The sequence below is a fragment of the Antrostomus carolinensis genome, unplaced genomic scaffold (genome assembly GCF_000700745.2).
Source record: "Antrostomus carolinensis isolate BGI_N321 unplaced genomic scaffold, ASM70074v2 scaffold25154, whole genome shotgun sequence".
In the NCBI taxonomy this organism is placed as follows: domain Eukaryota; kingdom Metazoa; phylum Chordata; class Aves; order Caprimulgiformes; family Caprimulgidae; genus Antrostomus; species Antrostomus carolinensis.
Window position 1 is genome coordinate 5,191 of NW_010310483.1, and position 12,817 is coordinate 18,007.

A 12,817-nucleotide genomic window follows, 5' to 3' on the forward strand; every position below is an offset into this window, starting at 1 on the left:
GTTTCTTTTGTTTATTGGGCTCCTGCGCATACATGTACCAAATCTACTGAATGACAAAAAGGCTTCGAGGCTAGCATATGTTTCCCAACAAGCATCAGAAGAAGAATTTAGTGGTTAGTTTTAATAGCCATTGTAGAACTAACTCTCTATGTGCATTTTTAAGTATTAACTTAATGAATATCTTAATTAGAACTGTATATTTCGTTATAGATGCAAATATATTTAGAAAAATAGTCATGCCCCAACAAATCTAGTTTTATTTTTTTTTGTTCTTCTTAACAACTGCTGTCTGTCAGAAATGTCAGAGAGGTAAGAAGTAATAGAAAAAACCCAAGGTGCATGTCTGGAGTCTGTGATTCCTTTTGAGGTTATAAGCATACGAGCTGCTGTTTGGAAAACAAACGCATGTGTTGGTGTGGCATTGCAATGTGCCAAATTTTAGCAATTAGACAGGGATATGTACATATATTGGTTAAAAAGTTCACTTGAATTACCTGAGAATAAACGTGCACTGTTTTGGGCGTGGAAACTGCTCAGAGTATATCTAAGTTGCCAGCATCACTTTTATTTACTGATGCAAGGTCTGCGAGTCTAACTGTCACTGTTTGGTTTTTTATGTGTTCTTTCTGGGTGAATAAGCCACTCGTTTGATTCTTCTTGATTTAATTAGAATGGAGTGAGATTTCTAACATTTCCTGCCTGCGTGCATGTGGATTAGTGCTGTAAGGCAGTTACTGTTAACTTGAAGATTTTTGTTTCTTTCTGGGAGTAAAAAAAAAATTAAGCAATGTTCTTATTTTCAGAGTTGACCTATGGAATAATGGAAATTTGGTACAAGACGTCTTTCTAGGAGAAATTAAAGTTCCTGTGAAGGTGTTAAGAAATGATTCCTTTCAAGCATGGTGAGAATTGGTGGCTCAGAAGTGAATTTGATTCTATCTTGCAGATCTTCCCTTGCAAAGGATATGTTTTATTCAAACTATCCATTAAAATATGTCTTCCTGTTCTAGTCTAGGTAAAATGTCTTTCTAGAGTGTTTCCCTGATCAGTAAATTAACCTTGTCAGAGGGGACATTAAGCTGTCAAGTAGAGGTTCTCCTTGTAAATCATTTTTACTTTATATTAGGATGCCTTCATGGTCAGTGCATCTGATTATTAAAATGTCTGATCTCCTGACTGTAGAAGTACAAATATAAATGATTGTAAGAGAATATTTGAAGATATGATTTCAGTTTGTTGGGCTGAATGTTGAAGCTATACTGTGACACTACTTAAAAGCTGTTAAAATTTTTGTAGGGCTGCACCTCCTGTTGGAATACAGTTGAACTACAGCAAAAGCCAATGAAGAATTATTTACTATATTTTGTGCTGAGAGTAGCAAAAAAGCACAGTTTTTTTTCCTTTAATCTTACTTGTTTCTCAGGTATATAGCCTGTTAATATTATATATTCTTACTGGTTCCAGACTAGACCATTTTAATTCTTGACACTAGCTGTTTCATCTGCACTGTCCAACATCCTAAATATAACCTAGAAATAAAATAGGGAGGTCCAACATAATTTCTAACTATTCCTGCTATCCCAGTTGAGCTACAAGAAGAATGTCCTATTTCACTGTTTGGAAAGATAAGAGAAAAAAATATATGTTCTATTATGTGCTAAAGGTACATCGAATACTGTTCCTTTTTTTTTTTTTTTCCTTTTGTGTCTCGAGTTTTTTTAATGTGGATTTTATTGCCAGTTTTCAGACTCAGTTGATGTATACTGAAATAATGTGATACTTTGCTTTATTGTAGAATTAGTCAAATTAATGAAATGTGAATCTAATACTTTAGAATTGCCCTGTTGCTTTCAGGTACTTACTTCAACCAAGAGAAAATGGAAACAAGTCTTCTAAAACTGATGATTTGGGATCACTTAGATTAAATATCTGTTATACTGAAGACTGTGTACTCCCGTCTGAATACTACACTTCTCTAAGAAATTTGCTGCTAAAATCACCAGATGTTCAGGTACTTTTCTTGAAAATTTCTTTTAAAATGAATTATGCAGTCCTGTATGAGACGATGTGAATTACACATATCTAGAGAATTTTTTTGTTCCTTTGTGTGAATTCTTCTGTCGCAACCAGATGAGCAGCTTGTAGAGCATTTATTTCTGCTTCAGACTTCCAAGATTTTCTTCTTGGTTTGGAAGAACCAGCAGAGACAAGTGAAATAACCTGTGCTGTGTGATTGGAAGATATAAAATACTTCCTTCTTGTTGGTTGCTCTTTTCAACATTGTCTTTTCCCACTGGCTGCTGTTGGCCCCCTGGATTTAGCGATTTTCTGGGGCATTATTGGCTCTGAAGGAACAGATAATCACCTTTACCAAGAACGATCTGTTTCAGAATTGATTTCTAATTCCGCTTCTGAATTGCTTCTGTCTTCCCCGGTATGTTAATCAGCATGGCTGAATTTCTCACGTGGACATGGAGACAAAGAGGAAAGTGTGGTAGATAGTGTAACACTGAGACAGGAATCAAATCATAGTAACCAAGCTTTATATTCCTGGGTCTTTTATGGCCTTTCTTCACTTCAGTGTTGGTGAAGTACTGACAGAGGAGAAGAAAGGTGAAAAGGAAGGAGATTGTTACTAAAATTTTCACTAGCCCACATTCAAATACTACTTCACTGGAATTCAGGAAGAGCTGAGTATGTAGCTAGCAGCAGTCAGCAGCTGTCTTTTTTACTTAAATTAAATAACTTGATCAGTTTTTATATTGAAATTCCCAACTGTATAATGATGACAGACACTTTAGAAGCGTGATAACTGTATTTTAACGTGCTCTGATTATAGTTTTAAAAGCCCTGTAAAGGTATATGACATTATAGTAAAGCAATTGCTTACTGCCTCTTACTTGGATTTGTGACAAAGCCATACTCTAACCCTTTAGGGAGAATGCAAAGGGTGAGTTGATGCTGAATTTCATTCTTAAATGTCAAGTATAAAGTAGCTAATGCCAATTTCCAATTAAGTATTTCTGCAGAATGGATACTTTTAATTGCCATGTTACACATCAAATGTTGAAACTTTATTTTAAGAAGCTATGTCTGTAGTCTTGTTAGATTTGATCCGTACTTTGCCAAATAGATGAAGAACATTTAACTGCATCACTCATGATTTCATATTCTGCTTTCTCACAGCCGATTTCTGCATCTGCTGCCTACATACTGAGTGAAGTTTGTCGAGACAAGTATGATGCTGTTCTGCCTCTTGTACGATTATTGCTACACCACCATAAGCTAGTTCCGTTTGTTGCTGCAGTGGCAGAACTAGATCTGAAGGACACTCAGTATGTATTTCATGTTTAGTGATGTCATGCCTTTTTAAATTATTCTTAGAGTTTCAAAGGGCTTCATGATAGTAAACATTAAATTATTTCTCTCATTATGTAAAAATGACTAGATGCATTGATCTTTTAATGCTGGTTTATAAAAACATTCATTAAAATCACATTGAAGTTGGAATTCAGAGTTAGTGATTGTGTGCTATTTGGTAAAATTTTCTTGGAGCTTGCTCAGCATAGCAAGCTAGCAGTCTAGAGTTGTGTCTAAAAGCACATAGTTTTTATTTTAAAATGTCATTGTTTTGTCATTCTTCAAATTTTACTGGTCATTAGATCAGTACTTAACATTTTTTAAATTGCTGAGAATTTTATCCTGTTTCCTTTAGTATGTGACTTAAATCAGGGGTGCTCTTTTTCTGCAAAGATGCTTTGTAAGTAAGTACGTGTCCTCCTGCATGCCTTGAAAGTAGCAAGCAGTGTATGGTCTGTGAATTTGCAGCTCTGTGGTTAGGGGAGAAATGAAGTAGACCTGTGTAGTGGCCACTAAGGTGCCAAGTCATGTCCTGTGGAATTGTGGAAGAGATTTTGTCACCACAGAATGGTTCATTTCAAAGCTGGTTTATTTCAGCTTTAAGTAAGGTGAGACAATTTAACTGTGTAGAAAGAGGTGACTCATGGAAAATAATTTTCTAAACTGCATTTTAGTACACACATTCCTTTCCATTATAATTGAACTGTAACAAAGAAAGATTAAGCTAAATCTCTCAGATCAGAAAGATTTACTTTGCATAGTTAGCTCTCAGTTTTCTTCAACAGCTGTAATGAATAATACACTGTTTATCAGTGTAGCGTAGCAGTATATTATTTATTGTAGCTTTTAAGGGTTGGTTGGTGGTTTTTTTTTTTGACCAGGAATACTGGAGGAAATATTGGCAAGGTACAAGTCTTCATTATTTTGGAGTTTTCTCCAATAGTTCTTTCTCACATTCAGCACTGGATTATAATTTGCTATGTCTAAAATTTCTTAGGATTTTCCTTATGGTTTTATTTATGTTCCTGGTTTTGGTAATAGCTGTAATGATGTTCTTGTTTGTTATCTTTTTGTTCCTGAGTGCCATTGCAGGTATCTAGATATCTAGGTTCTGGAATTTCTGACTGAAGTATATGTAAAAATGTTTCCAGAAAATGAATTATATAATAGCAAGATAAAGTATTAATCAGATTTTGTAACTGAGCTTCTTATTTTTCCTGTTCAAATAAAATCAATTCTTTTCTTACAGAGAAGCAAACACAATCTTCAGAGGCAACTCGTTAGTAACTCGGTGTGTAGATGAAATGATGAAAATAGTGGGGAAGCACTACCTAAAGGTTACTTTGAAACCTGTTATTGATGAGGTAGGTTATCCTACTGAACTGTTCTCAGGACACTTAGCCCCATGGGGTATCCTGTCTCTTTGATAGGCTTTTTACTTACTCCCTTTGTGGTAGTAATCACTCAGTTGAAGGAATTCTAGAGGAAAGTTAAATTGGGCAAAAATTGTTTAAGTTTAGTAGTAGGAATAGTTGGGTTTTTTTTTAATTATGTTCCAGATGCTTGAAAAATAAACAGTCAATGACAGTTCTTCCAGCCTCTAACACATTGCAGAATTCACCCACATTATGCTTTATGTAATTGATTCATGTACAAAGGCACACACAAAAGTGAGGATGATTATTACATGCTGTTATGGATCATTAGAACCTATTTAGAGTTTTACCTCTAAATCTAGGACAGAATCTGGCTTTAAATAGGTGCATTTCCCTGCTTTCTGTTGGAAAAATTGAACTCATAGTTTTGTTTGTTTGTTTCAGATATGTGAGTCTCCTAAACCCTGTGAAATAGATCCCATCAAATTAAGAGAAGGCGATAATGTAGAAATTAATATGGTGAGTTTCCTGATCTGTTTTCCCTAATTTAAACTTTCTCAAAATGTGACAGAGAAACGTTTTAAAAAGCAGCTCTGTGTAATGGAAAATAAGTAACTTACGGTAGCGGTATAATTCTCTGATTCCAGAGCAAACAAAGGACAAGTTGTATTTTCTTATCCCTGTTTATGAAAACTGCAAAGGAAAAGTCCAACAGGGAGGAGACACTAAACAGAGGATTACAGTCTTCATTACCAGTTTGTTGGGTGCTGTGATTCCCAATGTTCTGTACTCAGTATCTGGATGATGAAGTAGCTAATTAGGACTGCTTTAAGGACTTTAACTTTTCCATTGAAGTTTTGCTTGCTGCTTGCCTGTTACCAGGTGACTTTTAAAGCAATAGTAACTGCAACAAACTAAATTACCATTCACTAGGTATGCATGGGAAGTGCTTCTTCCTTGTAACATATTGTTGTCAAATTACAAAAGCAGGTTTTGATAGATAGTTGTGTATTGACAGATGCTGCTTATATACTTTAGTGTAAGTGAGTATTATTGAACTATCTTTTAACACTAGTAATCCCATATAAATATTATGAGACTTTTAAAACATGCACTGTACTAAAATACATAATTGAATAGTCAGGCAGTGTTTGAAAAAAGGAAATGTAGTGTTTGTGTTCAGGAAAAAAAAACATAGAAATGTAAATATTAATGTTTTGAAAAAAACCCCTTTTTCGTAATTGCAGGAAAATCTACGCTATTACGTAGACAAAGTATTCCGTGAAATTGTGCGGTCAAGTATAAGTTGTCCTACCCTAATGTGTGACGTTTTTTATTCTTTGAGGCATCTGGCTGCCAAAAGATTTCCAAGTAAGTGTTCTCTAAAAACTTTTGAAAATGATGTTCAAAGTGAAATATTTAACTTCTGCAGTTACCTTGTGGGGAATGTTGATATTCTTGCCTTGTCCAAAGCTGTGCCCTGAACTTCTTAATTTGACAATCAGACATTTGTTTTTCTGTCAGTCTGTAAGTTACAGTAAAGCCTAGTGGTCAATCAATAAGAATTTTGTATTTTCTGATACAAAAATGTAGCAGGTCAGAAACAGTGCAAGACAGGTGCAGTGTTAGACCAGTATTAGAACAGTTTTATTCTTTCAGAATGGTTTTAATAGAGGAATAATGTGGTGGGTCTGAAAAACTCTTATACTTCAGTCATTTAAAATCTGAAATGCCATGTAATAAGCCATATAACAAAGGAAGAATATACTTTTCGTAATCTGGAGCCTTTTTCTAGTTCGTGTTTGTCACTGGAACTGACAGCATAAATTCCTCTAGTTAAGACAGTCCTTTCAGAACAGCTAACTTCCCAGACAGACCAGACTGAAGTAGTCATTAGAGTAAGAATGTGATCCCACTATATTTCCTAGTGTAAAGGTGTAAATATTCCCAAAATATTAAATTATAAAATCCTCATCAAAATTATATCACACCATGGTTTTATGATGCCACTCAGAACTGGAATTAGTTGTTCATATATGTTGACTGCATTTGTTGTGCAGCGTATTAACATATTTGAGTTGATCAGCGATTAGCTTCACGGGTGTAAACTACCCGATAGCTCTGGTGTTTAAAGGCAAATGCTGCAGTATTTTCTCCTTTGGTTCAATGTACTACAACCATACCTAATCAACACTGTATGTAAATGCTTGCAGTAATCTCATTGTTCCTAATAGTGGAGCTGATGAGCCAGTTTTAAGAGAATAGGACTTCCTTTCAGAGAAATAAGCCCTCCATTATAAGTAGAACATTTCTTACCATGATCACCTTTCTCATTTCATGCACTTCATTGATTTTTCTATTCTCTTTTAAAATATAAATGTCTCCTCTGATGTTATCTTCTTAAGGATTTTTATGTTGACTGTCTTCATTATTTCCTGTTAAGTTCAGTCCATGTTACATTTCATGGTTTTTCTCTGCAGATGACCCTCATGTACAGTATTCTGCAGTGAGCAGCTTTGTGTTTCTTCGTTTCTTTGCTGTAGCCGTAGTCTCACCTCATACTTTTCATTTACGACCTCACCATCCAGTAAGTTTCGTGAAGCTTTGTTCTGTTTTATTCATAACAGTCAGATCTGTTTATCTGGGAAGGCATAAGTTACTTTCAGTGGGTCTGTAACTGGGAAATAAGATTACTAAATGTCTCAAGTTAGGTTTTCAATTTTATAACTCACCAAAGGAACTAAGATATTTGCACCACTTAAAGCATCAAATTTCGCAGTCTTTAAGAGGTGTTCTTAAATGATGTAGAAGAGCTATTAATATTAAAGATGCTGTGCCTTTTTTGGGAATGTGTTTCTTTGTTAGAATAGCAACATGACTGGTGGTTCTTAAAAGCATTTGCCTAAACTGCATTGGTTCCTTCCACCTTGAAAGTTAAACATCCAGATGTCACTTACTTTTACAAAAATATTTCCACTTGTGTCTTAAACGGAGGTTGTAGAGTTATCCAGTAACTGGTCTGCATATTTATTCTGGACTCCACTAGTTGCAGTGGTTCCGTTTTCAGTTTTCAAATTGACAAGTAGATATGTTTAAAAAAAAAATCTTGAAAGACAGGAATATGGAGATAAGAAAAAATACTATATTATTTTCACATAACATACAGAATATGTATGAAAGCATCTACTCCAGAGGATATCTTTATTAGCTTATTTCATGTATTTAAGTGTGTTGTGCTTTCAAAAGAAAAAAACCTACCTACTCAAACTCATTCCTCGCTTGAGGGTTAAACATTTCATAGGGAACAGCAAGGCTCCTTTCTGTGTCTGTGTTTATAATCCTGTACTAAAATACAAGCAGAGAGGTAGCAAACAAATTAGGCAAAAACCTTAAAGACAAAGTTTTAAGTTCACTTTGTATTATGAACATTTCTACCATTTGTTCAGCAATAAGTTAATTATGTTTAGTGTTAAGTTTTGAATAGTTCAGAAGCATTAGAAGTATAGTAACAATTATGGGATTTGAGGGGTTTGAGATGTTTTATAGATAAAAATATTTTTCCAAGTGCTTATATTAAATTCTAGTGGTAGTAAGTAAAATATTAAATACTGTGCAGTAGCTTATAAATTATACGTATATTCACAAAGGACAAGGGCTAATAGAGGACAATACTGCATACATGTCTCTTTGGGCAAAGAGGAAAAGAAACAAAGATATGTCAATTTACTACATTGTGTAATACATATTTTTTGTAACATTTTAATTTTTAAATAAAAGTTTTACCTGGAATTGTGAAAAAATTACTTCTGATTTTTTTTATTTTTTTTTTTTTTCTTTTAGGATGCACAGACTTCTAGAACATTAACTCTTATATCAAAAGCCATCCAGACTTTGGGGAGTTGGGGAAGTTTGACCAAAAGCAAACTTGTAAGACTACTAAAATTCTTTCTTATTTCATAGACAACATTCTTTGAAGGTTTATTTATGTCAATATACCTTTTCTTTCAGTCAAGTTTCAAGGAGACATTTATGTGTGAGTTTTTCAAAACATTTCAAGAAGAAAAATTTACTGAATCTGTTAAAAAGGTAACTTTCAACTAGATTTTTTTTTTTAATGGTTGATGTATATTATCAGTTTTAATTATTAGAAGGTTGTGTTATTGTTCAGTTTTCTACTAGAGAGCAAAAGAAAAATTGTGGTCCATTTCAGATGTCTTTTTAAAAAAACAACTAACAAACATCCACACAATTGAATATGCAAAAGTTACACATACTGGACTAAGCTAATCTAGTTTAAAAAAAACCACCACAAAACAACACCCCCCCCCCCCCCCCCCCCCCCCCCCCCCCCCCCCGCTGTTTAGGAACTAATTAAAGAAATCTTGTGTGACTTATGGGCATCTCTTGTTGCATTGTTCCAAGTCTCTGCAATATATCTTCATTTCATCTGTTCCAATAAAGTAATTGTGTTACAGGAGAAACTGTACATGTATATTTTCAAAACAGTTTTTGATTGTTCTGTGTTTCTGAATAGTATATATTCCCTGTGTATTTTTCCTTAAGTTCTTAGATGATGTTTCGTCTACTGAAAGTAAAGAGCCCAGTGGTCTGAGTGAGCCAGTACATCTAAAAGAAGGGTAAATGCATCTTGAATCTATATTGTGCAGAACAGAATTGACTTTACTGTTTTCTCATTAATGCCAACGTCAGATTAATGCTCATTAAATTGTCTGATATACTGTAGAGATTATGGTATTTGTAATTTGTGATAATTCTTTGTTAGTTTGCAGAATTAGTTTAAACCAACAACTGTAAGCTTTCATAATTCATCTTTTAAATACTTTGGGAAAAATAATTAAAAGCAGCTTAAAACATGTTAAAGCCTGTCTGCATTTCTGTTAAAATTCTGTACAATTCAGCTCTATGATGGTTTGTTCAGGATTGTGAAGGTGTATTTTAAAAGAACAAATTAATTTAATTTAGAATTACTTTGCATGCTGTGTAAGTCCAGCCAGCTAAATGTTCTGCCTTTAAAGTAGGGGAAAAAAATACCCTGTAATTTGAATGCTTTTATAAAAATTGAGGTGAAAAATCACTGTTTCTAAGAAATGAATTGTCTTTTTTTATGTTGATCAAGAATAGCTGATGAATTAATTCAAACAACATTTATAGGGAAAAAATATTTGTATTTACCTGACAAGCAGATGCATAGCAAATAAAAAGTCTTCTGTGAAACAAGCATCTAAATTTCAAACAAGGAAGAAATGTAGCCTGTATTAAAATACGAAGTAGAAATGAAGGTGACAATTATAGTGCATCAGCACTTAGTTATAGCATTTTGCAAGCTAATTATAAACTGATGGTTGTTGCTCAAAAAAAATAGTTACCATTGAGTACAAAGTGTCCTGAATACAGTTTGTGACTTCACTTGCTATTGAGTCGTGTTCAGCATCATTTCATTTGTATTCAGTTTCTGATCCAGATAAGGCCAAGTACATTCACATGTAGAAATTTGCAGGAAGGAGAGAATCTTGGATACACGTTAACACCCTTCTGGGAAAATTTGGAGTTCTGGATCTGAATAATTAAGTACCCACTCCAAATTTACTGCTACAAACAAGAGTCTGGATTATGTATTTTCTGAACTCATTTCCTGTTCATGGAACCCTGTACACATTCAGCATATTGGGAGGTAATCTGGAGGATCTAGTTTGAACAAATAGTAGGGTTTTTTAATCTATAATGAAGTAGATTTTTATATTGCTGCATGATAAACAAGAATGTGTTATCTCAATAAATGTTTTGAAAGCTCTTCAGAAGACTAATGGTTGCATTTAATTTGATTCTGTCTTTACAGAGAAATGTACAAAAGAGCTCAAGGAAGGACTCGGATTGGTAAAAAGAATTTCAAGAAGCGGTGGTTCTGTCTAACAAGTAGAGAATTAACCTACCACAAACAGCAAGGTAAATTATGTTTATTTTACAATTATTTTTATTTTCTCAATTTTTTTAAAGTGTTTACTTCTGATTTGTGCTTTTTAAAATGCATATTTTTTTCTTTTCCTAAAGTACATATGCTAAACTCTTCTCAGTGATGCCCAATGGTAGGACAAGGGGCAGTGGGTGTAGCTGGAACACAGGAGGTTCCGCTTAAACTTGAGAAGAAACTTCTTTACAGTGAGGGTGACAGAGCACTGGAACAGGCTGCCCAGGGAGGTTGTGGAGTCTCCTTCTCTGGAGACATTCAAGACCCACCTGGACGCCTTCCTGTGTAAAATTGTTCAGGTTCCTGCTCCGGCAGGGGGATTGGACTAGATGATCTTTCGAGGTCCCTTCCAATCCCCAACATTCTGTGATTCTGTGATAAGTTTTAGTTACCTTTGGCCTGATTACCAAATGCTTCTGATTCATGTGCATTTTCTCAAGAATAAAAATGCACATTTTGAGAACTTAACCTACAGTATCAATGCACTGAAATTGGAAAACAGATTTTTAAAATGTTTCACTCAACTGTTTACAATTTTTTTACAGATAAAGAGCCAATTTTCACTATTCCAATCAAAAACATCCTTGCAGTGGAGAAACTTGATGAGAGCTCCTTTAACAAGAAAAATGTGAGTCAAAAAATAGTTTATATGTAATTCTTTGTGTTCTGTAATTAGCTTATAGAATTACTGAAACCCTATTACTAAAGATTTCAGCGAAAAATCTGGTTTGGATCAGGAATAAAAAGCTGTGTGCAGTATTTCCAAGTACTGAACATGGAACTTAGCCTTGATTTGGATTTCTGCACCAACTTTTCTGACTGATTTTATTTCTTCTGCTCCCCTTTCCGAATTTCTGGAATGGAGGTCAAAACTACTGTGACCTTATTACAAAACGCGTTTATGTAAGGTATTAGAGTATGTATTAACTTATGTTCCACTAGAAATGAAATATTACCAAGCTTGTATTTATTCCTTTTGATGGGAACTTCTTACAATACCTTAATCAGCTGAGACAGTTGTCTGTGCTCACAGCCTGGTTCTGGACGTGTAACAGTAACTTCAGCGTTTCTGTTATTTCAATCAAAAATTTTGAGGCAGTGCTCAAAGTACAGCTGTTACTTAGGCTGAGGATGGCTGGAGGAGAGACTTCTGGGAATCCTGTGTTACTCTCAGGATATGAGGCATGAAGTCTGAGGTTACATTTAAAGATACATGAATGAAGAGGACAGAAAATGGATCATGTTCTAATTCTTTAAAGATTTTTTTTTTTGGATGAGGAAATGGTGTAGACAAAACACAGGGAACTGTTTTGGGTTTTTTGTTTTTTTTTTCTCCTAAATAGGGCTGTGTAGTAAAATGAAAGAGGTGAAAAGTTGTCTTTTCTCCCTTGTCTCTTTCTCTCTTAATTTGGCTTTGCTGAATTGCCTGAGGTTTGAAATCTATTTTGCCATACTCAAAGTTGCTCAATAACTGTGGGATTTCTACTGAGCAGAATAACGTTGCATTCCTTCTATAGATGTTTCAAGTACTACATGGAGAAAAGCCGCTCTATATCCAAGCAAATAACTGTGTAGAAGCTAGTGAATGGATAGAAGCTCTTTGCCGAGTAACGAGGTGCAACCAGAAGAGACTTAGTTTTTACCATCCTTCTGCTTTTCTGAATGGGAACTGGCTTTGCTGCAAGGCTACAATAGAGAACACAGTGGGCTGTGCTCGTTGCACTGCGTAAGTTGCTTCTCAAATGGAAGTACATGTGTTTTGTAGGACAGATAATGTATATACAACTTGAAAATTTGAAGGTGAGGCTTTCCCTTTCTACTCTAAAGTGACACTACTAAAAACATGCCTTACTAATAAGGCCTGAGGTAATGGATTTTACTGAGCCTACTACTTCGTCAGCCACCATATGAAATGAAGGTAACCAATTTAAATCAGAAATACTGAATGGTTGATTTCTTTCCATACAGAATAGTAGCTCAAGTTTATTCCAATGCCAAACTGAATGCAGAAACATGACATGTCTAGGACATCTATATGAAATAATTGAAATACCTTGCTTCAGAGGGTCTCAGCATGAAAGACTATCTCTTTCCC

At 34.6% G+C, this 12,817-nt stretch overlaps 1 protein-coding gene across 1 annotated transcript in view; it reads left to right on the forward strand.

The window, feature by feature from the left end:
* The first annotated feature begins 298 nt into the window (after positions 1 to 298).
* LOC104523762 (ras GTPase-activating protein 2) overlaps positions 299 to 12,817 on the forward strand; it is a 15,169-nt gene continuing 2,650 nt past the window's right edge. Inside the window, 14 exon segments of the mRNA XM_029084616.1 lie at positions 299 to 309; positions 804 to 902; positions 1,855 to 2,011; positions 3,187 to 3,335; positions 4,610 to 4,724; positions 5,181 to 5,255; positions 5,984 to 6,107; positions 7,217 to 7,323; positions 8,577 to 8,663; positions 8,745 to 8,822; positions 9,300 to 9,373; positions 10,594 to 10,700; positions 11,268 to 11,350; positions 12,240 to 12,476. Coding sequence (XP_028940449.1) covers positions 299 to 309; positions 804 to 902; positions 1,855 to 2,011; positions 3,187 to 3,335; positions 4,610 to 4,724; positions 5,181 to 5,255; positions 5,984 to 6,107; positions 7,217 to 7,323; positions 8,577 to 8,663; positions 8,745 to 8,822; positions 9,300 to 9,373; positions 10,594 to 10,700; positions 11,268 to 11,350; positions 12,240 to 12,476 — 1,503 coding nt within the window.